This window comes from Pangasianodon hypophthalmus, chromosome 24 (genome assembly GCF_027358585.1).
Source record: "Pangasianodon hypophthalmus isolate fPanHyp1 chromosome 24, fPanHyp1.pri, whole genome shotgun sequence".
Lineage (NCBI taxonomy): Eukaryota > Metazoa > Chordata > Actinopteri > Siluriformes > Pangasiidae > Pangasianodon > Pangasianodon hypophthalmus.
The window spans coordinates 8725036-8751202 of NC_069733.1; the positions used below are offsets into that span (position 1 = coordinate 8725036).

General features: G+C 38.2%; 2 protein-coding genes across 7 annotated transcripts in view; one reads left to right on the forward strand and one right to left on the reverse strand.

Annotated features, from left to right (window-relative positions):
• The first annotated feature begins 810 nt into the window (after window positions 1–810).
• LOC113537136 (spermatid perinuclear RNA-binding protein) lies at window positions 811–14677 on the forward strand. 5 transcript variants are annotated; one of them, XM_026931465.3, is made up of 17 exons: window positions 811–1242; window positions 2755–2898; window positions 3017–3219; window positions 3349–3508; window positions 3979–4123; window positions 5083–5177; window positions 5483–5578; window positions 5808–5919; window positions 6009–6106; window positions 6201–6306; window positions 6386–6451; window positions 6555–6673; window positions 7028–7162; window positions 8479–8619; window positions 8707–8812; window positions 8938–8982; window positions 12189–13356. In XM_026931465.3, exons 2-17 carry the CDS (start codon window positions 2878–2880, stop codon window positions 12284–12286), a joined length of 1746 nt encoding a protein of 581 aa, XP_026787266.2. In that variant the 5' UTR covers window positions 811–1242; window positions 2755–2877; the 3' UTR covers window positions 12287–13356. The 5 variants fall into 5 exon arrangements, with proteins under 5 accessions (XP_026787266.2, XP_026787267.1, XP_034154902.1 ...); XM_026931466.3 differs by lacking the exon at window positions 12189–13356 and adding an exon at window positions 13376–14677 and having other exon boundaries at window positions 815–1242; window positions 6389–6451; XM_034299011.2 differs by having other exon boundaries at window positions 816–1242; window positions 11538–13358.
• Window positions 14678–18039: 3362 nt separating this feature from the next.
• Window positions 18040–26167, reverse strand: part of col27a1b (collagen, type XXVII, alpha 1b) — a 69357-nt gene continuing 61229 nt past the window's right edge. Inside the window, exons 59-61 of one of the 2 annotated variants that reach the window (XM_026931425.3) lie at window positions 24307–24416; window positions 22925–23143; window positions 18040–22134 (exon numbers count right to left, since the gene is read on the reverse strand). In XM_026931425.3, the coding sequence (XP_026787226.1) occupies window positions 21988–22134; window positions 22925–23143; window positions 24307–24416 (476 nt within the window). In that variant the 3' untranslated portion in view covers window positions 18040–21987. The remainder of the gene's footprint in view (window positions 22135–22924; window positions 23144–24306; window positions 24417–26167) is intronic. The other variant, XM_026931424.3, reaches the window with a different exon arrangement.

The following is a 26167-nucleotide window of genomic DNA, read 5'->3' on the forward strand; positions in this document are numbered from 1 at the left end:
ATGAATATTGGTAAATCGGAATATGTAAGCTCGATCCGCTTAATATTGACGTATACTTTAGTCATTGAAATTCATTACAAAGTTCTTCCTTGTGAAGCAGATTGTTTCCTGATGTGTTTCCAATTTTAAAACCTATTAAAGTTCATACCTGTGTTACATTTAAAAAAAAAAGATTTTTAGATTTATGAATATTACAGGCCAAATAAATGATAATGAAATATGTACATTAAATTACTAGCATCTGTCCTGCTTTCTAGAGTAAAAAATTAATTGTCCCATGAAGCAATTTTAAAAAAAATAATAGAAAAAAATACAAAAAAAAAAAAAAGGTTGTGATAAGCAGAGGCTCTAAGAAGCACTATTATATCCTGTGTTTGTTATTTCTTGATTTGTGCTTAAGTTTTTTTTATTTTTAATTTATATATATATATATATATATATATATATATATATATATATATATATATATATATATATATATATATATATATAAAAGTTGTCCTGTTTCAGATTATGGCATTGGCATGATGGTAAAAAAGTGACACAAAAAATAATCAAGCCTCTCAGAAAGCATGATTTGAGTCACATTCTAGACCTTTTTCTTACAATTCTGACTTTATACTCTTCCTCCACTTGGTCTTGAAGTGAAATCAATCCTCACTGGATGTCTCACCACCGGGAAAGGTATTAAAAATGCATGAGTAGAGCTATATTCAGTAGGCCATTAGACTTAGCCGTTTTTTATCAGCGTTTTTGTGTGGAAACTGTGAGACACCACTCTCTCTCTCTCTCTCTCTCTCTCTCTCTCTCTGTATCTGCATCCCTCTGATTAACACTACAGAGTGATGCGAGGGGGTGGTCATGGTCGTGGAAGGCATTGTATGAGAAATTAGGGGGAAACTGCATTCCCATCAGCAAACTTGAGTCATTTATTTGATTGCTTTGCACTAGTTGGACTCGTATTACACCAAGCTGCGACACGTGAAACTTGTGCTGCTGTGTGAATGCACGCGCTGCGGCTGCGGTATCTTCACCCACCCGCGCGCACATACAGCTCATCTCATCCACACACACACACACGCACACACACACACACACGCACACACACACACACACACAGAGCCTGCTGCACCAGCCTGCCATCACCAGCATGTAGCCGAGGATCTTTATTACATTATCCACGCAGCAAGTACCGCACACAAAGAGAAGGCATTCTGTGGCGTGCACGCGGGGTTGTAGCAGGTAAGCGTTTCTCAGAGCTGCCGATCAGGAGCAATGCACCGCACACTGCTGTAGTTTGTTCGCGGTTTGTAAGTCGAGTTGTCAACTCCTGATGGCTGTGAGTCAACGCTGCAGCATTTCATCAACGTATTGCTAAACGCTATTGCGTGCGGTTAAACTTGGTCAGGATTAAAAGGTGCACGTTTGCTCAGTCGCCAGGTTCTTGCGTTTGCTTTTGCATCCAAGCTAGGCTTTTTATTTGAGTAGATCAGGAAGAACTGCAGGGACAGAATGAAAAGCTTCCCAAATCATCAGCATGTGACCTAAACTTTTTTTTAAATGAATAGACTACATGACCTATATATATATATATATATATATATATATATATATATATATATATATATATATATATATATATATGTGTGTGTGTGTGTGTGTGTGTGTGTGTGTGTGTGTGTAGATAGATAGATATTAAAACAACAGCAACAACAAAATGGTCAAATGAGACCATTGCACACAAGCCTCCTCCTGACACTATAATTTGCTCTCACCTTGCCTCAGGTTAATACTAAATGTTTATGATATTATTAATAGATTTGTAAGAATACACCTCCTCATAATACCCAGCTTGGTCTGACTAGCTGCCAAAACACACCTCCAGCTGGTCAAGTGTTTGCTTCTTATCCAACTTCCTTATTACTTGAATACTTTGATCTATAAATGATTAAGACTTTCTGTTTGCGTTGCTGTTCTGTTGTTGTCTTAAAAATAACTGCGATCATGGGCATAACCTGGATTAAAATTCTACTTAAAAATGTGTCGAATATATAATATATCACAATGCTGAATGTGTACTATGTAAGTGATAACACTACAAATAAGAATACAACCATAATAATAGGTTTATATTAAAGAGCAAGATTTTACCTTTAGTAAAACTGTCTGTTTTATCGAAATGATTGAACTGAGATTATTTGGTATATTATGTTTACGTTAAAATTGACTGTTTTCATCGAATAAATGTAATCTAATGAACAATCATTTCTAGGAAAAAGATGTTACGTACAGCAATTAATAGGAAAGCATGCATGTAAACTTTTCTACTGTCTACATCTTAACTAAAACAGACGAGTGGCAACTTTTTTTCCCCTCAAGTGCCTGATCGTTACCATAAAACATGGTATATAAGCCCAAAAAACAACAGCTTCTGAAACTGTCTTCTCATAGCTAGCTACTGGCATGACTACAGTGTAGCAGTATTAGTATTAGATTACAGTATTAGTATTAGATTACAATGTAGCGGTAATTTAAACCATAAATTAAACTGTTTTCTTTGGACCAGCATTTACAATTTGGCAAAGATGCTCTACCAGTTCAAGCAACTTGGCCTGTGTTTTGGCAGCGCTGGTCAGACTGAGCTGGATTTTACAGCAGGGTAGTAACTATGAATTAGATCTCGCTTAACACTCCTGTGCCAGTTTTTTCCTAACAGTATTGACCTGCATGTACAGATTTGCTCATTCTCCTCAGATTGGTCTTGCAATTCTCCAGCTGGATCAGAAACACACAAGGGAGGTTTGACGTTGATGTGAGCGGTTGATAAATGAAGACTTTGGCTTGTCTTGTACTACACTGATCAACATTGCTTAATCCATGATGGAGGAGAGCTCTGATGTAAGTTGTGTATGCGTGTGTGTGTGTGTGTGTGTGTGTGTGTGCGCACATATGCTCGCATTTATTTGTAATGCTGTTCATTTATCATAATGTCACATTGCTTGTGTGTGTTGTCTAGTGCTCTCCTGAATCGTTGGCTAACGATGATCGTTATGTGATGGCCAAACACGCAGCCGTGTACCCATCAGCTGAAGAGCTGGAGGCTGTCCAGTCTTTGGTGTCAGCGGTGGAGGGAGGATTAAAGTACGTCTCTGATTGGCTAGTCGATTCCACCAAGGCCAGTGCTCTTATATCTACTGAACCTGCAGAACCCAACCCAAAGTTAGTTCCTGAAGATTTCTCATTACGATTCATATATTTACATGGATCATTTCATATGTTTATTTGTAGTATTCACCAGCTGAGTAGGTTGTTTCGAGATCTTTTAATGTGCCAGTCATTTTTGTTTAGGTGTGGAGGGCCACTGGTTGGCGTCATGCGTGTTGGATCTGTGGCTAAAGGCCTCCTCATCAAGGGTCTGATGGACTTAGAGCTGGTTTTGCTGTGCCGAGAAAAGCCTACTAAAAATCTGCTTCTCACAATCTGTACCAACCTGCCACTGCAGATGAAGGTTTGCTAGTTTTATTTAGAGCATTCCCACTGAGACCTCTGCAAGCAATTGTTTCCTTTAGAACTGGACTGAAACTGCTGCTGGTGTATTGCCCTATCTCAAAATAACCAACCTGCCTGAAATGCTTCAGTGAGGCAACTTGCTTCAGGAATGTAATTAGCTATCAGCAACTCTCCAGTGGACATAGTTAAGCTGTAGAAAATGAGTCTAATTGCAAAACAGCCCATTTATACTGGGCTTTGATTAAACTACATCACTGTTGTGCTATTTAGCTTTATTACCTCATTTTAGACAATACCATCAGCTTTTGGCAAATGTAGCTAACCTGATTACTTGTTATAACTTCCCACTGTAGGTACACTTGTACAGTATTAAAAAGATGTGTTTCTAAAGGAGCTAACTGTAACCTTGCCACATTGGGCACATTTTATGTGCTATATGTAGCTGTGTCTTTTTCTCCTCGTTTGCAGAAACTGTCAGAGGATAAGCACACAGTGCAGCCCTGCATTCCAGAGGCAGCTATTCTAGTGTTCAAAAGCAGCAGACCTGATCTGCCTCTGAGGGTCATCCTTACTTCAATGCAGATGAAAAGCCAGGAACTGGAGAAAAACCAAGGTAACAGCCACTGCATCCAGGTAACTCAAAGCAGCCGTGATAAAAAGGATCAGACACAGTACAGCCCACAGAAACCATCATTCAGTGTTATGCAGTTTTACGTATTGATTCACCAAGGGCAGCTGATATAGCTTCTTGATGAGTCAACTCGACATCCGAGTTGTCTTGGCGTCGTGCCTGGTGCTACCGGATTCTTGTTTCTTTTGACACAGCAGCTGGTGTGTTGTTGTTGGGGAGCCCTGGGATCCGGGCTTCCTTCTTTCCTCCTTTTTTCCTCCTTTCACCATCACATCACACCATGGAATTGACTCTTAACAAATTTTTCAGAAGGATTTACTCCACTGATTTTTCTCTTTTCTTGCTTATCTTTTTGGGAATATGGCACAGATCCTTTTTATTTCATGAGGGCACTAGTGATATGAACTGTATGAATGTATTGTTGCCACTATAACAGCTTATAATAATGAGCTCCCACAGTTGGGCTTGTTAGAATATTTGTTCTCTCAGGACAATTTCCTGGGATGACATTAACATGACCAAATGTGACAAAAAATACCAGCATGCAGATAAAATTTCCACAACACAAATGAGAAGAATCAAATTGCTGTACCTACATCACCTCAACAGAAATGTGGCTGTATGACAAACTTCATGGTGCTTGTGGTGTTCAGCTTCCTGGCTTCTGGTCCAGAGCTCATGCTAGTATTTTTAGTTCTTGCCTATTTTAACACATTTGGTCTGCTCACTGCCCAAGCCTCTGATCTGCATCTTGAGTTGGCAAAAATGACAAAAATCTGACTTTTTTTTTTTTTTTGCATGAAATAACTACTCTCCACCATGTTTTAACTCAGTCAGATCAGTGGGATCCTAACTGTAGTATTGCACTTTTCTGCCAGTGCATCCTGACAGAAAAGCTCATGGCGAATCTGTTGTGTGTCCTGTTCTGTTCTTCTCACCAGTGGAAAACACAAAAGTGAAAGATCCGTCTGATCTGCTGGACCAGCAGAGATGCCTGCTTGCTCTGGCCTCTCTGCGCCATGCCAAATGGTTCCAGGTTGGCCATCAGTTTGCACTATTTGGTTGTTGTAGCCTTTTGACATGGATAAATACAAGAATCAATTCACAGCTTGAAACAATTTGATATTAAAAATCCAACACTGTCCTTTCAGGCTCCCAAAATCAGACAACTTTCATTCCACCTCTGAATGACCCAAACTGACTGAAACACTCTTTACCTTTATTCCGGCACTCACCTTTCCTCCTTGCTTTACGCTTCTCAATTGCATGACATCTTGTGCTTTTGTTCCATATTTGTATATCATTTTTTTATTTTACTAAGGTGTGGTCTGACTTCCTCAGGTCAGAGTGAGTGGGAAGAGATCCTGTCTCATAGTTCTGCGGATCCTCAGGGATATATGCAACACAAGGCCAGTCTGGGCACCTCTTAAAGGATGGGTGAGTTAGGTGACAATCGAATCAGTGTCATTAATATGTCAGTGATTTTGTCAAGATTCAGCTGATTAACTTAATATGAAATGTAATTAGATTTCAGTGATAATATGCAAGGTATTTGTCTTCTGTTACTGTTGTGAGAAATCTCATGGTTCAGTATTAGGATCTGTATAGCTCTTCTACTTTTAAAATGATTATATTTTTTTTATGGTTACATATTGTGTCTATCCAGCCAGTTGAGCTGATCTGTGAAAAAGCCTTTGCCACAAGTTACAGGCCACTGGGACCGAGTGAAACACTGAGACGGGTCTTGGAATGTATTTCCTCAGGCATCTTCCTGCCAGGTAAGTTTCTTGAAGCCACTAGCTAGTAATTATCAGAGGGAAGTACATCAGTAATTTCATAAATAACATAAATTCATAACTCCCTTCAGGTGGACCTGGACTGCATGATCCGTGTGAAAAAGAAGAGGTAGACACTTTGTCAGCTATGACGAATGATCAGGCTGAACTTCTTACCTACACTGCACAGGTTAAAAGTCCCTCATTTGGACAAAGATGTCATGTGGAAAAATTAAATGAAATGTTTGAAACAAACAATAACCTAATGTTCTGTACATTTTTAGCATGCGCTAAGGCTTCTAGCTTTCGGACAGATTCACAGGTTCCTAGAGGTGGAGCCTCTTCCTACAGCTAAACCTGCAGTGGAATCCCAATTAGCAGATGGAGAAGGTTGGTGTTTTGACATGATTAGTATAATATCTTTAATGTATTCTTTGTAGACGTGTTTGAAATTGGATTTGCCGTTCAGCAGGGACGTCTCAGAAAAGAGTCCACGAAGATGAAAGTGCGGATGAACCTAAAAGCAAAAAGATCCGTAAGCATAGTGATATTTTGTCCTTACCTTATTTTCTGAACCTTGTAAAGAGCATGGGTTGTTTATATAAAGCTTCCTTAACAGTCTTTGCAATGTTGTTTAGTCTCAGGTACCGGTGCAGGCTTATTAACATCTGATGGCAAATCAGATTGTAAGGGAAAAGTGGAAACTCTGTCCAAAAGCTCTGGCAACAAATCCATACATGGCTCTTCATCAACCAAGGTAAAAAGAGATTCTATTAATACGAACAATTGTTTGTACTTACAATTAACTTTCTGTTAGGTAGCACATTTGGGTCATTTTATACAGGTTGGAATGGTTGTGTGCAAATCACTTCTGTTGTGTGGCACAATAATGTACTGTATAATTCAGTCAAAAATACTCAGATAAATATCTTTATCAAACTATCCCTTTAATATTGTCCAGTAGATTAACTGAACATTCAGCTCATGAACTGAACATATCTCTTGACCTTGTAATGTCCTTTGTGAGCAGAGCTACTGACACATACTGAGACAGTGGTGCTAGTTGTTTATAGTACATCATGAGTGTTATAAGGTTTGTTCTGGTTTTCAGGTTAAGGTTCAGGGGCCTGTTCTCACAGCCAGGGGCAAAAACCCAGTAATGGAGCTAAATGAGAAAAGGAGAGGCCTATCGTATAACCTCATCACTGAAAATGGAGAGAACCAACAACAACGCTTCATCATCGAGGTGGCAGCAATATTCACTTGTACTTTTCTACAAAATATACAGGGATATGTACAGCACAGTCAAACTCATTAGATTTTAGGGAACAGTTCTAACATTATATTTGTAGATCAAAATAAAAGTTTTTTTGCCCACGTCGGTTACACTAAAATCTGTCTCTCCTAGCATGCTGTGTGACAGTTATATGACTTGGATGCATTAGGCATAGTTTTTCCTCTGCATCTCCTATGTTAATACCAAAAATCGAAATGGAATATATTCACCATGCATGAAATAAACAAAAACAACAGCAATAATAATGTAGAGAGATTCAGCCATTTCATTTTGAACATCATGTCAAAGTTTGAAAACATTTCACCTCTTATCTGAGGGGGTGAACTAGGTTTGTGCGATATTGAATTTGGCTTTTTGTGATTTTGCCATTTTAAAAAAAAAATCATGATGTGATTCACAATTTAATTTAACTGATTTAAGCGATAACCAAAAAGACAAGAGAATTAGGTTTAAGGAGAGGAGGGGAGGGGGTGATAATATTATCAGCTGTGGAGTCTGGAACTGCTTGCTGGCAGCAGCAATTGTGAAAACTCAGCTGGATATTGGATTTTTTTTTGTTATTCTGCAGTAATGTACACAATAAACAGTAAAAAAAAAAAAAAACAGTAGTCTGCATTTTAGGTCAAATTGTTATCCTTTTTCTCTATCAGTTATTCATGGCATTCCTAATACATATACATACTTAACTACTATTAACTCTGCAAGTCCAGTCAAGACAATGTGAGATGGGGGACCGGGTCAGGGCCATCCAGGCAATATCAATTAATATCAGAGAGTTCAGAACACTTGCACAATACATTTAAGATTAATGTTGATTGTTTCAGCTCCCAGGAGAATAAGACTGCGCTTTTTGTTGTATTTTTTAGCGTGATAACTCATACTAGCATACTCTGATGTTAAATTGTGGAGCTCCTAAACAAAATCTGTAAGGGTTGGCAGGTCTGGTAATATAATCAGCGTAAATATCACTGGATATTGTGTCAGCGTAAAATCAAGTAGAGAGATATATATAATGCACAAACCAAGGGTGAACCTTTCACTACACCTGAAGAACCCCCTTGGGTGAAACACAACTCCTGTTGCTCTGACTTTCCACTATAAGACACATACACAGCTTGTAATTGGTTTACATGGGATTCCATTTACTCCTAACTCATAGAGGTCTCAAAGGGATATTTCATGACCTGTCTATCTTTTTAGGTGTTTTATATTTATACCCTGAAGCGCTGGGCTTGTACAACTTCTGTTTTATTGCTGTGTATCAGGTGGAAGTGGATGGACTGAGGTTCAGAGGATGTGGGCCTAATAAAAGGGTAGCGAAAGCAAACGCAGCCTTGGCAGCAATAGAAAGGCTCTTTTCAGCACACAGTGCAAACAGCAATAAGAGGAAGAAGCCATATATAAAAGTAAGTTCAGGCATATACATCTCCAAACCTTTTAGTGTGTATTAATATTATGTTGCAGCATTGTGTGTCTTTTTCATGCTCTTTTAGGTGAGTTCATCTGCTGTAAATGGGCTTTCCAGAGCGAAGAGGAGTGTTACAATGCCCAGGCCACTACTTCCTATTTTTCCTCCAGCTCCTGCGTACTTTACACCAGGTATGTGTTTTCACAACCTTTTCACTTGTGTAACATGAGTCATTATAGTTTTTCTAGGCCACCGCACATGTAGTTTTGTGTGTGTGTGTGTGTGTGTGTGTGCGCGTGCATGCCTTTATTTTCAGGCTTTACCCCATATGGTTATGGTCCAGTGGTGCCTCCACCACACGGTAGGCCTCTTGTCTGATAAGTTCATAGATCATTAGTACAGCAATTTCCCTCTATTTTCTTTCCTGTTTTTGTCTTTCCATTTGTATAAACCACTTGTTTGTCACCAAAAAGGCACTACATTGAAATCTGTTAAAATGTGTTTTTCAAATTTTTCCTAAGTAGATTATTTGAGTATCTTTGTAGGTATGAAATGTTGCCCACAGTTTCTAGTGTGTTGGAATTACGGGTTACTCTTCTAACCAGAGCTTTCTAGATGTCTCTGAAATCAGACCTACAAGGGTCCATGTTGCTCATGGTATTAGGATATGTTTTATGTGTTTTAAGTCATATCTACTAGGTATACATATACATTTGGCCCTGACACCTTTAATAGTTGTTGTATCCATATATTAGCTCTCTGATAACAGTAGCAGCACATCATCAGCCCCGGGCTGGAGATTCTCAAAGGAAACACTGGCAGAAGGCAGGTCCATATTTAGCCAAGCGAAGGACAAGCACTCAATCAAAGAGGGAGATCTAGTGTAGCCTGTCTGAGGTGCCTGGTAATTGCAATGTAGTTTCCTATTATTAATCAAAATTGCCACCTGCTGACAAATTCCCAAAGGCCTGAAGTGTCTTTTTACTGACCTAGAATTGCCAGGGATTGCTGGCAAAAGAGATGATTTTGAAAATGTGAAATGTTAAGAATTGAAAAAATTAGGCTTGTTAGATTACTTGAAGTGATGGCATAGTGTTCATTCATTTATGCTGCACAGTTCTTAAGGATTTGGTTATGACCTAGAGCAGGGGTCATCAACTTATGGACCCAACAGAGTATTTCAATGGACTGAACCAAGTAAGGAAATAGTATATTTATGGCATTTGGCAGACGCCCTTGTCCAGAGCGGCTTACAGAAATGCTATGAAGTCTCTGTCAATAAATACATCCTCATCCTGGTTCATTAGTTCAGGGAGTAACGGTACTATAGAGCCTGAAACCCTGTTGGAGAGGTTAGTTTTAGGTCCCTAATTAAATGTAAGCAAATTTGTGATAATCATGTTAACTGCTTTGTTCAAAAGGTCAGATTTTCCTCATGCCTAATCTCTTCTATTGAAGCGTGTGTTCAGACAACACTCTGATGGATTTGATCTAACATGGATCATAAGGTTTTGCACAAACTTGTGGAGTCTACGCCAGCTCGAGTGCACACTGTCATTAAAGCATAAAGGGGACATACCAAATACATACCAAGAAACTCTAAAATTCATGTAAATATTTCAAATATTCTACTTTTCACTCAAATTGTTTTATTAAATTAGAAAAGAATGCAAAATAGAAGCATTTTCACTAGTGCTCTCAGACTTTTGGACCCCACTGTAGGTCTTTAGAAATCATTTGAACACAGCGAGTGACTCCTTATCAGACATCTAGGGGAAGTTCATTCCACCACCTAGGCAGCAGAATAGAGAAGAGCCTTGATGATACTATTAATGATACTATTTATTATATTATTGATGATAATACTGTAGCAAAGCCTAATAACAAAAAAAAAAAAAAAAAAAAAAAAACTGGCTGTAGTTCATCAATTCTTTTCTGCAGCAGATTCTTTGCTGTGATTTATCCAGTCACATAATCAGTCAGATAATTTTTGTAAATTGTTTAGTTGAAGGCAGAAAGGAAGGTTTTCAGACTTTTTTCATTTTTATTTGTATTTATTTTTTATTTGCCCTCTCCGTTCTGACTGGTGAAGAGACAACATGGCTTATATTTAAAAAAAAATATATAATATATTTATATATAAACAGTGCAGTAGGCCTTACTAGACCTATTTCTCTAATTATGACCCTGACTATTGTATTATTGGTGAGTAATAAGATAAAATGACACTTTATTAATCCCAAGTGGGAAATTCCAGTGTTACAGCAGCAGACAAGAGGCAATAGAGAATATAAGACAAAAGACAATATAGCAGAAGAAAAATATTAAAATAAGTCAAAGTAAACAACTATACAAATGTACAATATTGGAGTGAATATATACACAGAATATGAGTTATGTGCAAAATGAGACAGATATGCTTGTATGCAGGTTATATAAACTATTCAGTGTACAAAACTGTAGTAAATAAATACACAGAATATGTGTATAGATTATGTGCAAAATGGTACAGAATATAACCAGATATAACCACTCATATGCAGGTAATAACAGTGTGCAAAAATATTGTTGTGCAGCATTAGACTGAATAAAATTAGTAGGTTTATTCACCTAAAATTGGTAGTTTATTCTCCAAGAGGTAGTGCACAAAACTCAACGTGCCTTCTCAGGTGGAGAAGTTGTGTGTGGAGGTATACAGTCTGATGGCTGCAGGGAGAGAGGACCTGTGAAAGCGCTCCTTTCTGCCGCGAGGCAGGAGTAACCTCCCGCTCAGTGTGCTCCTCTGTGCAGTCATTGTTCTAGGGAGCGGGGGTGCATGATTGCTCATGATGCCAGTGAGCTTAGACAGTATCCTCCTCTCCACTGTGTCCAGTCTGGAACCCATGACTGATCCAGCTCTCTTTTTATTTTGTTGAGTCTGTTGGTGCTCTCTGTGGTGATGCCGCTGCCCCAGCGCACAGCAGCATAGATGATAGCACTTGCCACGACAGACTCGTAGGTGTTGGTAGCAGCTGACCCCGCACTCCAAAGGACCTCCTCAGAAAGTAGAGCTGCATTTGTCCCTTTTTGTACAAGCTGTCCATGTTCATGTCTCACCCCAGCTTTTCACTCAGATGAACACCCAGGTATTTCTAGGTCTGTACCACCTCGATATTCTTACTTTCAATGTGACCAGAGCTGGAGCAGATTTCTTCTTATGGAATTCCACCACAATCTCTTTTGTCTTGCTGGTGTAACCTTGTAGTACCCTGCACTTGATTTTTTTTAATTACTTGTGATTTGTCATAATTGAACCCTCTGTGTACAGTGAAGGCTACGAGTAAAATGTTCAGTTCAAATATAAATTTGCGTTGAGCTAGGATATGACGAGATGATCTAAAGTTATCATAAATGTATGTATTGAAGGATAAGAAAAAAAAACATGATCCAGGAGGTTTAGGATTTCTCTCCTGAAATATTAAACAGTAGTTTCCTCTGATCAGTAATTATTAAGTCTCACTCATCCCTATTTTCTGTCGTTTATCACTTTTTCATTGTGATGATCTATTTCTCCTTTTTTTTTTGTAGGCGGTAGAATTGTACCCTGCATGTTCCCTGCTCGACCCCCGCTCCCTCCACGTCATGTCTTTCCTCCTCCCTTCCGCTGCTTTCGTCCCTATTTCTAGGTCTGATATTTAAAAAAAAGTGTAATTGTGAGGATTTAAACTTTCCCTTTTCTTTTCGTTATTGTTTATTCCTTGTATTTCTGTGGAGAAATTGCACCATTACAAAAACTGATAAAATTAATAAAGTGTATTTTCTAATTTGGTGTCCTGTTTCATTTGAAGCAATGTGACATATATAAGCAGATCCTTTCTTTCTCCACTCTTTGGCCTTTCCATTACTTTGGTAGAGGTTAATCTTGGTTTCAGATCTTTTGTGGCTCATCTCTGTATTTCTCTGCAAATTCCAATGTGGCTTTACTGCTGATGAGTGGTTTGCATCTTGTGGTATGGCCTCTATATTTCTGCTCTCAGCGGTGGATTGTGATAGCTTCACTCCTGCTCTGTGGAGGTTGTTGGTGATGTTGTTTATGGGTTTTTGTTCACAGCTCTCACAATGTTTGTCAACTGCTGGTGTTTTCCTTGGCCGACCTGTTCGATGTCTGGTTGTTAGTACACAAGTGGTCTCTTTCTTTTTCAGGACATTTGAAATTATTGTATTGGCTATGCCCAATGCTTGTGTAATGGCTCTGATCAAGTTTCCCTCTTTTCTCAGCATCAAAATGGTTTGCTTTTCTCCCTTAGACAGCTCTCTGGTCTTCTTGTTGGTTTATCTGCATTTGTTGTTAAAAAAAGTCTTCTCAGGTGAAACCCAGAGCTCAAACCAAGAGGAGACATTCAGACATTTTTAAACAATTACTCTAACAGGGCACACACCTGGGCAACAAAAAACACCTCTCAGACACAATTTCCAATATTTTGATCACTTGAAAAATGGGTGGGTTCAAACAAAAGGTGTCATTTTCTAAGTCGTTTAACACATCTTGATGTAAATATCAGGAAATGAAAGCTGAAATTCTGATCTATCATGTAATATTCATCTTTTGACCTCAAACCCAAATGTCTTCAGCATGTAACAAAAACAAAAGAATTGGTCTTGCCATTCCAATACTATAAGAGGGGAATAATATATATATATTAATGTGTATGAACAAATCACATACGTAGCTGTTAGCTAGCTCTCTCTCTCTCTCTCTCTCTCTCTCTCTGCAGGTGCTTTGTATTTTGACGGTCCTGTTTGTCCTCCGCAGACCATCACTCCTGTTTTTCTTCACCTGGGAGCACAGGATTTCTGTCCTGATTTTTACATTTAATGCTTTATCTGAAGTGGTCCGTAGCTTTATGTGGCCTGACCGGACTCACTATCATTTTTACTTAACACAGGGTCATTTTCTGGTACTGAGGAAACTTTCCTTGTTTTAGCATGGATCAGTAATATCCTCTGTTATAACTCAAGGAAACTCAAGGCATAAATGCAAAATGTGGTTTGCATTTATGCGACATTTATATGGGCTTTGTAAATACATATTTTTCACGGTAAGCAATACTTTATCAGGGCTATTAGCAATAATGAATTAGATGCACTGCTGATAGGCTACAGACAATATTCCATAATGCTGAAAGTCCAAAATTTATGGTATATTTGTATTTCAAATCAATAATATTGTATTTATACTAGGAAAATATGTTATCAAATGGAGTGCAGTGTAATTTAGTTCTTTCGTCCATAATGTGGCACATACTTAATCCAACACCATGTTATAAGCTAAAGGTGCACGTAAATGCAAATAGTTACATATACATACAGTATTTTATAATAAAGACTGTACAAATATTCCTATGATGATTGATTTGTGGTTGAAATTTGTTATGTGAGTTTGTGGATGTGTTTATGTAACTACTGTATTCATGTAATAACTGTATAACATCATTAAATTTTCATGATCGCTATTATCATATTGATTTTGGCATTTGTCCTAATTAAACCCTAACCTAGTCTATTGTACTCTAGTCTGTTATACATATTAGTCTGTGACTTGGCAAGGTTGCTTTTGGATGTGGAAGCATGTTAAAGCACTGAAAAGAAGCAGGGCAGGGGGATGTGAGTGATTTATGAGTCAGGTGTGTGGGGTCTTATATTTTTAGGCAGAATAGAGTGGGTGAGGAGATGTACTGTAAGATTATGTAAGGTGAGCATTCTGCAAATAAAATTCAAGGCAGCGTCAAGATTTTGCCAGGTCCCCTACCTCATACTGTGCCACACTTGAGGTTTAAGTGAAATGTAATTTGGAGGTCTTCGAGTTAGCAATTTAACACAGGTGCTGAATGATTGATCATGTAATTAAATAAAAGTGATTGACAGCAAACTTCATAATGTGTGTGCTCCCTTGACATCCTCTGTCCTTTTAAAAGTAGATGCCATTCATTCAGTTCCTTTAGGATTAGTTCACTTAGACTGGACAGTTGAAGACGGCTGAAGACTTTTTCCAATCTTCGACAGTCCAGTTTCAATTAGCCTGTGCTCGCTGTAGCCTCAGATTCCTGTTCTTGTTATATTCCATCTGCCTCAAGGTTCGGCATGTTCGGCTCACTGTGGTTGTAAAGAGTGGTTATTTATCACCTTCTTGTCAGCTCGAATGAATCCAGCCATTCTCCTCTGACCTCTCTCATCAACAAGACGTTTCTGTCTGCAGAACTACCACTTACTGGATGTTTTTTTTTTTTTTGCACCACTCTATGTGATCTTTAGAGAGTGCATTAACAGTTAACTGTGTGTTAAAATACCAGGAGATCAGCAATTTCTGAAATTATTAAACCAGCCTTTCTAGCATCAACAACCATGCCATGGTCAAAGTCACCGAGATCACATTTTTTCCTCATTCTGATATTTGATGTGAACATTAACTGAAGCTCTTGACCTCTTTCTGCAAGATTATTCAGTGTACTGCTGCCACATGATTGGCTGACTGAATAATTGCATGAAAAAGTATGGGTACAAGTGTTCCTATTAAAGTGGCTGGTGAGTGTACTAGACTATACTAATGACAAAACACTTACTATATTTTGAGTGGAATGGGCACTATTGCTACTTTCTAAATGCATTCTAAGCATGAGAATGTGGTGCTTCAGCTGATTGGATTCTCTAGAGCTCTTTTTTGCCACAGGCAATGCAAAATCACCCACACACTGTTTAAACCTAACAGTAATGGAAGGAAAAAGCATTCCTCTAAACTGGAACACAGCCATGATGAGAGCTGAACTGGCCCGGACTGCATTTCCTGTAGTGTCCTGGTGGTCCCTCCTGCTGGAATATCCGCTCGTGATGCATTTTCTAAAAATGACCCTAGATTTACAATCAGTTTAACAAGATGTTTGCCCTCTGAATACACAAGTCTACGTTAATACAGCACATACAAACACAGTATAATTTAAAGGCTTGATGAGGACTTTGAAAGAGGACACAGTAAAGGGCATCTGATTATGTATAATAGAAACGAATTGAATACGAACTTCAGTAAAGCGACCTCTTTACTATGACACCAGGCTCTGCTCATTCCCTTCACGTTCCACAGACAGATGGTCCTCTCACACACACACACACACACTGGGCACACAGGAGGCCAGCCTATGCAGCAGTGGCAAAAATCAGTGTGGTAAGGGATGGGGCACATTTTATAACACCCTTAGAAAATGATGACTGCATGGTTGCTTGCTCAGCTGAATGTAGTGCATAAATGTCCTGATAAATTCCTCTGTCTTGAACTTCATTGTTTTTTTTCTCTGCTTAAGTATTTAAGGAGGCATTGGGTGGAATTTGATCTCTGGCAGTTAAAGGTACAGTGGAAGAAAACTTGAAAATCTTCCATCTATGCCCATGTACGTAAAGCCATGGTCCCCAAAATTTATGATGACCTACAGAATTAATTCACATTAGTTTGCAAGCTAATCTTCCAACACCTAGCTAACTGTCATTCACACAACCCCATTTGTAAAAGCTACAGGACATCCACAAGCTGATCCCATAAAATCTACATACAAATTATTTATTCACAGCAACCACATTTCTAAAATCTACAGAACATTTACAAGCAAAAACAAGAAACATGATCTTAACCGCACAGTACAAGGGTTACAACATCCCAATAGCCCTTATACCCCTTACTAGCTTAGTTCTCTTAGTTAGCAATGCAGCCTTCACTTCGTTACCTGAGATAGCTAACCTAGCTACGTATAGGAGAGTGCAAGAAAAGCAATACCAATAAAACATGTAGTATGTTAGTATTCACAGGTATTCCTCATTAGCACAAGTAACTAAATGGTCAAATAGTGTTAAGATATTCATAGTGGAAGATAAACTATCACATTCTTCTTTCTTTCTGAATGCTATAAATATTCTGTAATATTATTTGCCTAGCCTTTGACCTTATGATGGCCTCCATCATCTTTCTTATCCTCTGAGATATTTTTATTTAGAAAACATTTGCACACCACTGTAGGTTACGGGTAGTTAGTTTGCTTAATTAGGGCAAGCTAGCTTAGTTTAATTATCTTTGTTACTGGAGCTAAATGGCATTTGTTTTGGTTCCAGAGGAAGCTAACATAGCTAGATAGCACACAAACACTATAAAGCAGAAGATGGTGATTTTTGTACATTCTTTTGTCCTCAGCAAAATATCTGGCTTTGCACTAGATTATACCATGTTTGCCTTTTTGAGTACTAAAGGTATCATCTTTAAACTATTTCCACATTATTTGTGACAATATAAAATGATTATCTTGCACCTTTAAGTCTAAGACAGGGCTTGATTGAGGCCTCTGAATTTAGTTGAAATGTAATTTCTATTATAATGCCCAGATTATGAGTGAGATTTTATGACAGTCCATAAACATGACAACGCTGGGGTTTCAGCCCATTCATTATGCCCATTCAGTCGTAAAAGTCCAGCGCAGTGTTCATTGCCATACCCAGCTTTTACATCTGTCCTTCTTTGATACCGGTACATCTCAGATCAGAGACTGTTAATCAGTCTTACTGCAGTCCTCAGTTAGCTGCGTCGATACCTGCAACAGAGCGGTGACCTTCTCATCCTTCCCAAAGCACTCAATCTCTGTGATTGTTGCTGATGAGGGTGAATGCTACCCCAGGGTGCTCCACACTGTACTCACTCATAATAAAGTAAGGTGGCTGAGAAGTCTGCACAAGCTATTACGCAGCAGAAGTAATCTGGTATTAGAACTGAAAATAATATAATCTCAGTGTAATATTGCTGGAAAAATTTGGCACTGAAATGGGGTGGATGTATCACTAACCAGCCTATTAGTTTTTTTAGTCATAGTTGCCCTGCAGAAATGTAGGTTCATTGACCAGAGAAATAAAAAAATCTACTATTGGCACAACACGCAGTCACCTTGTCAAGCTGCTCATAACTAAATCATTAGCTAACAACTCAATGACTTTTTGTCTGGGTGATAACACGATGCTACATATATTCATTTGTTTCCATTACCTTGTATTAACACACTTAGCTAGCTAACTAGCTGGTAATAGATTATTATGTCACATTAGCTACAACCTTTAAAGCTAGTCAGTCAGGTTTACACTTGTCAGTTAGGTTTACACTTAACTAGCTAACTAGCTGGTAGTATGTTATTATGTCACATTACCTACAACCTTTAAAGCTAGTCAGTTAGGTTTACACTTAACTAGCTAACTAGCTGGTAATAGGTTACTGTGTCACATTAGCTACAACCTTTAAAGCTAGTCAGTTAGGTTTACACTTTTCAGTTAGGTTTACACTTAACTAGTTAACTGCTTATGGCACATTAGCTACAACCTTTAAAGCTAGTCAGTTAGGTTTACACTTAACTAGCTAACTAGCTGGTAATAGGTTACTGTGTCACATTAGCTACAACCTTTAAAGCTAGTCAGTTAGGTTTACACTTTTCAGTTAGGTTTACACTTAACTAGCTAACTGCTTATGGCACATTAGCTACAACCTTTAAAGCTTGTCAGTTAGGTTTACACTTAACTAGCTAACTAGCTGGTAATAAGTTATTACGTTACATTAGCTACAACTTTTAAGGCTAGTCAGTTAGGTTTACGGTCAAACAAAACGGGAGCACGTTGGAGCTTTTACTTGGTGGTTTAACTGATATATGTATGAAACCATATTTCACCATCAATAAAATGACTTCAGTACCTAACTAGGTGTATGGGTTTTATATATTGGGCCATATTATATAGGAACACTGCTTATTTTTGTGCCAGTGATCAGAGGGTTGTGAGTTTCAATCCCACAACAACATGCGGGTATTTGGACATTTAGCAGTCCTCCAACTGTATTCTCCTTTTTCTTTGGAAAAAAGTAACATAATTATGTCACTCTAATGATATTATATCTTGATTTAAAATACCATATACACATACCTAATTCTATTTTATTAGTTGTTCTATTCTATCACAAAATAAAAATGAGAAATGATTGCTGCAATGCACAGATTATTAACATGATGCAGCAGCGCCTCCTCCTGGTTTCTGAGTAGAAATGAGCCTAAAACAGTTCTCAATAGCAGAAATGAAGCAGTTGAGGCATTTGTTTATGAAACTCATGTTTAGGATCTGGATGTAGAATAGAATAGACATTTACTGAACACCCAGTTGTTTATTCAGAGGTAAATAAGAGGGTGAAATGGCTGAGGAATATTGAGCATGGTACAGACATGAGGAGGATTTTGATTTTGATTGTGACTTCAACCTTCTGTTCACAAATTCAGGAAACAAAAAAATAAAACATTCCTTGGTTTGAAACATGAGGTATTCCATCCATAAAACATACTGGAAGAAATGGAAAATATTCACAGACATGGACAGCTATAATTTGGGTAATTGTGGGGGGGCAAATACAGTCACAGCACACATGGGTTATCGTAAAAAGGAGCACACAAACACAGAATCCTAAAATGTACTCACAACAAATCAAAAATGCCTTGAACACCCCCTTGTTTTGAGACAACATGGCTCACAATAAAGCTGTTCGCACCACAAATATTTCATGTATCTCTAAGTTGGTCAGAGTTGATGGGAAAAAGAAAAGAAAAAAAAGGTAATAGAATAAAATACATTTCTAATCAGGGTCATGGGTGCAGCTTTTAGTGGAAAGGCTTAGTGCCCTTAATTTCAATTAGAATGATCCATGGCAAAATTGTGTATCGTATTCGTGCACAGACACATTTTATTTCGAGTCAAGGGCACTTTTTCAACGTCAAATGATCACGTGTGCAGTCAGACAGGGCTTATGGATCACATGCCAACAGGAGACTTTGCATTTCTGATTATTATTTTATAGCAATGGGGATTCATATGTAGACCATGTTTAGTAGTACAGATAATAAAACACTGGATATGTCCAGTTTTCAGACGGAATAAAGTAGGAAAACATAAATCACTTCTCTTTTCTGATTGACATCTTAGCAGAATTCAAGGATTTGTACACAAGGCATACATCAAAAATGTTCTAGGCAAGATGGCTGTATAAAAAGGACACTTTTTTCTTTTTTCTGTTTATACAAAAATATTCCCTTTCAAAGTATAAAAGGCACTTCATCTATAGACACTTGTTGGATGTCAGCACAAACCATGTTTCAAAGGCAATTCAACCACAGGACACGCATGTAGTTTTTTTTTTTTTTTTTTTTTTTTTTTTTTTAAAGCTGATATTCCTAGAGCACCATAAAATGTGAGATCGGAGGTAGACATTTAATGATACTTTCAAGCTTGAAACCACCTCCATCGATGTGAACTAAACCTGATGAGTTACATGTTGTGTATGTTGAGTGTGTTTGTGTATGTGTGTATGCATATGTTTATGCACAGTTATTCCTGACCTTAACATACAGTCCCCCTCTGAAAGTATTGGAACAGCAAGGCCAGTTCTTTTGTTATACACTGAAGACATTTTGGTTTAAGATCAAAAGATGAATATGAGATGAGAGAACAGAATTTCAGCTTTCATTTCCTGATATTTACATCTGGATGTGTTAAACAACTTAGAACATGGCACCTTTTGTTTGAACCCATCCATTTTTCAAGTGATCAAAAATATTGGAAAATGTGCCTGACAGGTATTTCTTGATGTCCAGGTGTGCCTGTTAGATTAATTGTTTACAGGATTAATGGCTCTGAATGTGAGCCCTGGGTTTCACCTGTGAAGACTGCATTTGTTGTTAAAAAAGGATAAACCAACATGAAGCCGAGAGAGCTGTCTAAGGGAGAAAAGCAAGTCATTTTGAACCTGAGAAAAGAGGGAAAATCAGCCAGAGCCATTGCACAAGCACTGGGCATAACCAGTACAATAATTGGGAATTTCCTGAAAAAGAAAGAGACCACTTGTGTACTAACAGCCAGACATCGAACAGGTCGGCCAAGGAAAACAGCAGCAGTTGATGACAAACATTGTGAGAGCTGTGAACAAAAACCCAAAAACATCATCACCAACAACCTCCACAGAGCAGGAGTGAAGCGATCACAATCCACTGCTGAGAGCAGAAATATAGAGGCCATACCACAAGATGCAAACCACTCATCAGCAGTAAGAATCAGAAGGCCAGATTGGAATTTGCCAAGAAATACAGAGATTCACCACAAAAGTTCTGGAACCAAGATTAACCTCGACCAAAGTGATGCAAAGGCCAAAGTCTGGAGAAGGAAAAGATCTGCTCATCATCCAAAACATATGATGGTGGAGGTAGTGTCATGGCTTTGGCTTGCATGGCTGCTTCTGTAAAGGGCTCGCTATTCTTTATTAATGATATAACTCATGATGGTAGCAGCAAAATGAATTCAGAAGTCTACAGAAACATTCTGTCTGCCAATTTACAGAAAAATGCTGGTGCTGGTGATGTAAGTGGGTCGCCAGCTTGATGCAGTTACTGTGAGCAATCAAATATTAAGTGTGATTTACTTTCATTCACTGTAAGACTATCTGTTCCTATACTTTTGCTCACCTAAAAATTGGGTGGTCTGCCACCAAAGGTGCCACGTTCTACGTTGTAACACATCTTGATGTAAATATCAGGAAATGAAAGCTGAAATTCTGATCTATCATCTCATGTTCAACTTCTGATCTCAATCTCAAATGTCTTCAGTGTATAGCAAAAACAAAAGAATTGGCCTTGCCATTCCAATACTTTCGGAGGGGACTGTATAACCCGGAATCCACCAAGTATCATTAGAACGAGACCTACAGACAGAGAAACAGACACCCACACACACAGACACACTTATGCACCAAACCTGAAGAAAAGTCAATATGAGTGACAGTAAACCTTATTTCACTTTAACAGCCAAATATAGGATTCACCTTTATACAACAAAATCTCTCTCACATTGCACTTTACAAAAAAATATACATACACATATAAATACATATGTTCATGTGTAAAAAAAAAAAATAGATACAAAATAAGTACTGTAAATGCAAATACGTGTTGAACTTCCAATTCGGCACCCATCTGTAACAGGAAATCTTGTGCGTAAAGCACAAATGTGTGAATAAATTAACTCTTTTGGCAGCTTGAGACGGATTGCTCAAAGTTTCTTAAAGTCTTCTTTTAAAATCAGCTGAAGAGAGAAAGTAGTCCTTTAAAGAAATGAGCTTTTTGTCCATTTTAGCCTCCAGCTTGAGAAGTCTTGTTTACTTTCAAGATGCTCTGGATCTCATTTTCCTCCATGCTGAGTCAGCAGTCCAGATCTGAGCAGGGAGAGCCCAAAAATCTCAGAGCACAAAGCTGTAGTCCTACTCCTCTCTGTTCTTTCCTTCTGTGCTCTATATGAAGCAGACAGGTCCCACCTCCAGGTGATAATTGAAGCCTGGTTTTTTGTTTGGGAGGTTCAGCACATCGACTATAGGCAACAGGTTGGGCTCCTGTGTCTGGAAAAGGAACTGGGTCTGATGCCACCGACCGTCCTTCATCTGAAAAAATGTGGGTTGGCAGCAAGTGTTAAGATGCAGCAATCACAATATTAATCTATAGCACTAGTAAACAACAGTAAAGTGATTAATTCAAGATGGCACTTACGGGCTTACCACAAATTTTGGAATAAAAAAAGGAAAAATAAATAAATACGCTGTGAAATTTGTTTAATTGACTGGTAAATATAAAATATGAAAATATATCACTTCTGCCTGTACATACCCATGTGCTTTCAGCATGATCACCAAGCAAGATTTTATGCATCAATTTTCCTCAAGATTGTTCATTTAAGAAGCAAAATATGACAAGGCTTGCTTTTATAGGAAAATAATCAACCAACCTGAAGCTCATTATTTTCCAATAACAGCATGCCCCGAAGTGTTTTATTCCCGTTATACCACAGGAATAATACCACTGATCAAATGTTTTATTTATTAAAAAAAACACATTTCAATACATTTTACCTGTTTATAGTTATGTTAAACTATGTTGTAGAACATCCATGAGTTCGCCACACCAGTCCTTGTGTAAGTTATTACTTCAGAAGCAACATATTAGAACAAACACATTCATATAAACCTGTGATTTGAATTATAGCCAGCACTTCTTTCCGAAAATTAATCAACACCTTCTGACCAATTCTGACCAGAACTGAGATTTCAGCAGCACTGTGGTGTAATCTTTTAATTCATATGGAGATATGATGTGTTGGGTATTTTAAAGTATGCCATGTGCTGTCAGCATTCAGTACAAATATAACCTTTTCTATGTTGTTCAATCTGAGCTTACCCAGCATTCGTCCTTTAGCAGTTCAGGCTGAATGAGTCCTCTAGCCTCGATTATCTCTCCATTCCAGGCCTTGAAGCTCACAGCATTGTGGGATGGAGGTCTGGATGCCCCTTCTGCCCACACAGACATGTTCAGGCAGTGGATGGTGAGAAGCTGCACTGCCTCTGAGCTCAGCAGGTGAATGAAGTTCATCTGGATGACTCCTACACCCATCTCCAACTGCAGCACAACATATAAACAACTTTAGTCACAATGTCTAGAGGTTATATTTATGGATTAAAGCCGGATGTATGGGGCATACAGTATATTCAGTTAGTAATAAGAAATGGGAACATTTGGGTTAGAGTATAGCAGATTAGTTAGTGTTAAAGAAACACTCCACTTTTATTCAGCCGAATCTCTATCTACTGTATCTACATGTGCCATTCACATGAACAAAGAATAGAGAATTTTGACCTAGAATACCAATTTAGAGGAATATTATATGTGTCCCTGCATTGAGAACTCAAAACTCATTATAAGTGATAAGTATTTGTGCTTTCCAAAAGGTTTTGTCCTATTATATCCATCCACAATACCTTAGATTATAGAATTCACGAAAGCATTCTAATAAAATACATATTTCAAACATTAAAGCTTTTTTTTTTTGCCACAACTACTGCACTTAGATTTGAGTTTATAGTTAAGTCTTGAATAAGCAGGTTTTCAATTCTTTTCTCAGTGCAAGTATGACTTACACACAGTGTACACAGTATTAAACTACATATCTCTCAGATTAAACTCCCTAGGTTCAATAAAGGCAGATGGCTGTAGTGGTTCCTAAATGTAGCAAAAAAAACTTTCCCATAATAACACACAAACTCAAGGAAATAGTATACTAATGGAAAAAGTTCAGTTGGTTCAGTCCAAAAAAAGGGGGGAAAAGAAATTAGTGGAAAAGAAATAAGCTATGTCCAAGTGACTATCTAAATGAAATGAGGCCCCAGTGGAAACCACAGTTGTTGGATAGAGTCACAGTTCTTCATCTAGCATAACAAAACTGTATTTCTGATACTTAAAACTTCATTAAATAGTTTTGAGTGTGTATTCTGACAAAATGCAATATACATCTAAGTTGGTCAGAATTCTGTGCAAGCTCACATATTTAAAAAAAAAGGCTATTTCACATAAGCTACACTTAGGGAGTGTCTAAAAACTACCAAACAAAAGGGACATTAAAGGGATGTCTCCAAAGTGTTTAAACAAAAAAAAAGGGTTACACAGGGAAATGTGCCAAAGTTACACAGATGCAGTAGACACAGAGCAGGTTGAAAAATCCTGGAGTATTCATTTAATGCTTCTAAATATTCTAAAAATACAAAATAAATGTTACAAGGGTTTACCTTGGATGTAGTGAGCGGTCTCAGGCAGGTTTGACCTCCGCCTGTGAAATTGCAGGTGACTTCAATTGTGTCAGAGGAGCAGCCCAGGTTTGGGTCAATCCAATAAGTGCCTTGAGACAAATTCCAAAAAAATATACAGTTCTATTACATAAATACTAATATAATACAATAACTTAACTTATAGTAATACAGCTTAACTGGTTAATGATATTGACAGTGTTACATAACACATAATGAAGTAATTCAGGAAACAATGTTTAGGGGTCGACACATGACTAGCCTAGGGGCCCGAGACACATTTTTCTTCTATTTCTCAGTCACTGCATGGGAAACACGGTCACTATGGTAACAAGATCATGGTGGCCATGGACTATTTTTAAACTAGCTCAAAAACACCACTTGCTGACTTACTTTTTTCAGTCACTTTTTTCAAAACTAGTCCAATATGGCATTAAAACCACTGGTACCTTGGCAACCCTGCCCTGGCAGACAATTCATCCAACAATTAGAGAAAGAAAGTCTACACTCTATTGACTTTTGCAAAAAAAAAAAAAAATTGTTTAAACATAATTGGTTAATACACTGCTTGGTGACATGAAGCACCTCAATGCTATGGTGCACGCTACTCTTAAATCCCATAACCTTCTGCATGATGCATGTGAACCGTGGACATGGTCTGCATATGGTAGGAACTATTTTACTAGGCATATTATTTAGCTTGAATGGATGCTAGACAATATTTCCAGAACCAGGATGTGGAAATTATGACAAAACTGAGGAAAATACAGTACAGTGCAGAACTAAACCTGTTATATAACTCTAGCACAATACACAGTCACCTCAGCTTTAAACATTTCATCAAGCGATAATGAAGGCGCTAGTCACACTCAAGTAATGTTTTTATGAGTGATGAGAGAACACCACAGCTCATAATCAAAATGTTAGCCAAAAACCTTTTGCTTTTTTGTCAAAGGTACAAACACAGAGGATATGCTTCAACAGCAGCACATTACAGTATTAGGAGAGGAGAAATACACTATCTGGCCGAAGGTATGTGGACACCAGACCATGACACCCATAGGTGCTTGTTAATCATCGTATTCAAAAGACAAGGCATTAATATGGAGTTGGCCCCCCTTTGCTGCTATAACAGTCTCCATTCTTCTGCGAAGGCTTTCCACTAGATTTTGGAGCGTGACTGTGGGGATTTTCTCATTCAGCCACAAAACTATTAGTGAGGTCAGGCACTGATGTCGGACGAGGAGGCCTGGCATGTAGTCGGTGTTCCACCTCATCCCAAAGATGTTCAGTGGGTTAGGTCAGTGTTCTGTGCAGGCCACTTGAGTACGTTCACTCCAATGCTTTGTGCACAGGGGCATTGTCATGTTGGAACAGGTTTGGGCCCATTAGTTCCAGGGAAAATGTAATTCAACAAAGACATTCTAGACAACCATTGTGGCAAGACTTTGGGGAAGGCCCACATATGGGGGTCATGGTCAGGTGTCCACATACTTTCGGTCATATAGTGTACTTTGGCTACATAAAATTGCCCTCTCCCTGGGGTTCAAGTGTTCGCTTATTTTCCATAGTCTGTGTAAATGCACATAATTATCATACTTGTTAACTCATAGTTGTGTTAAATTATGTTATTTTCCACTGTTCAGCATAGTTTATTATGCCTCCAGGCAAGTGCAACATGGCTGGTTACATGGGACTGGGCAAGCACATTGGAGCTTTCACTTGCCCAGTGGGATAGCTAGTGAATATATGCATTGTCCACACCTGATATTGTATGCAACTACACTGGTCGCAGGCCATATGCTGCCCCGTGAACAATGCACCTCATTTATCAAGCTGGATA

Excerpts from the sequence above, each read along its gene's own strand:
- LOC113537136 (XM_026931464.3), top strand. The coding sequence starts at position 2,878 with ATGATGGAGGAGAGCTCTGAT. Across the intron at positions 6,307-6,385 it reads CCAATTAGCAGATGGAGAAG|CAGGGACGTCTCAGAAAAGA; the intron begins GTTGGTGTTTTG and ends TTTGCCGTTCAG. Across the intron at positions 6,674-7,027 it reads ATGGCTCTTCATCAACCAAG|GTTAAGGTTCAGGGGCCTGT; the intron begins GTAAAAAGAGAT and ends TCTGGTTTTCAG.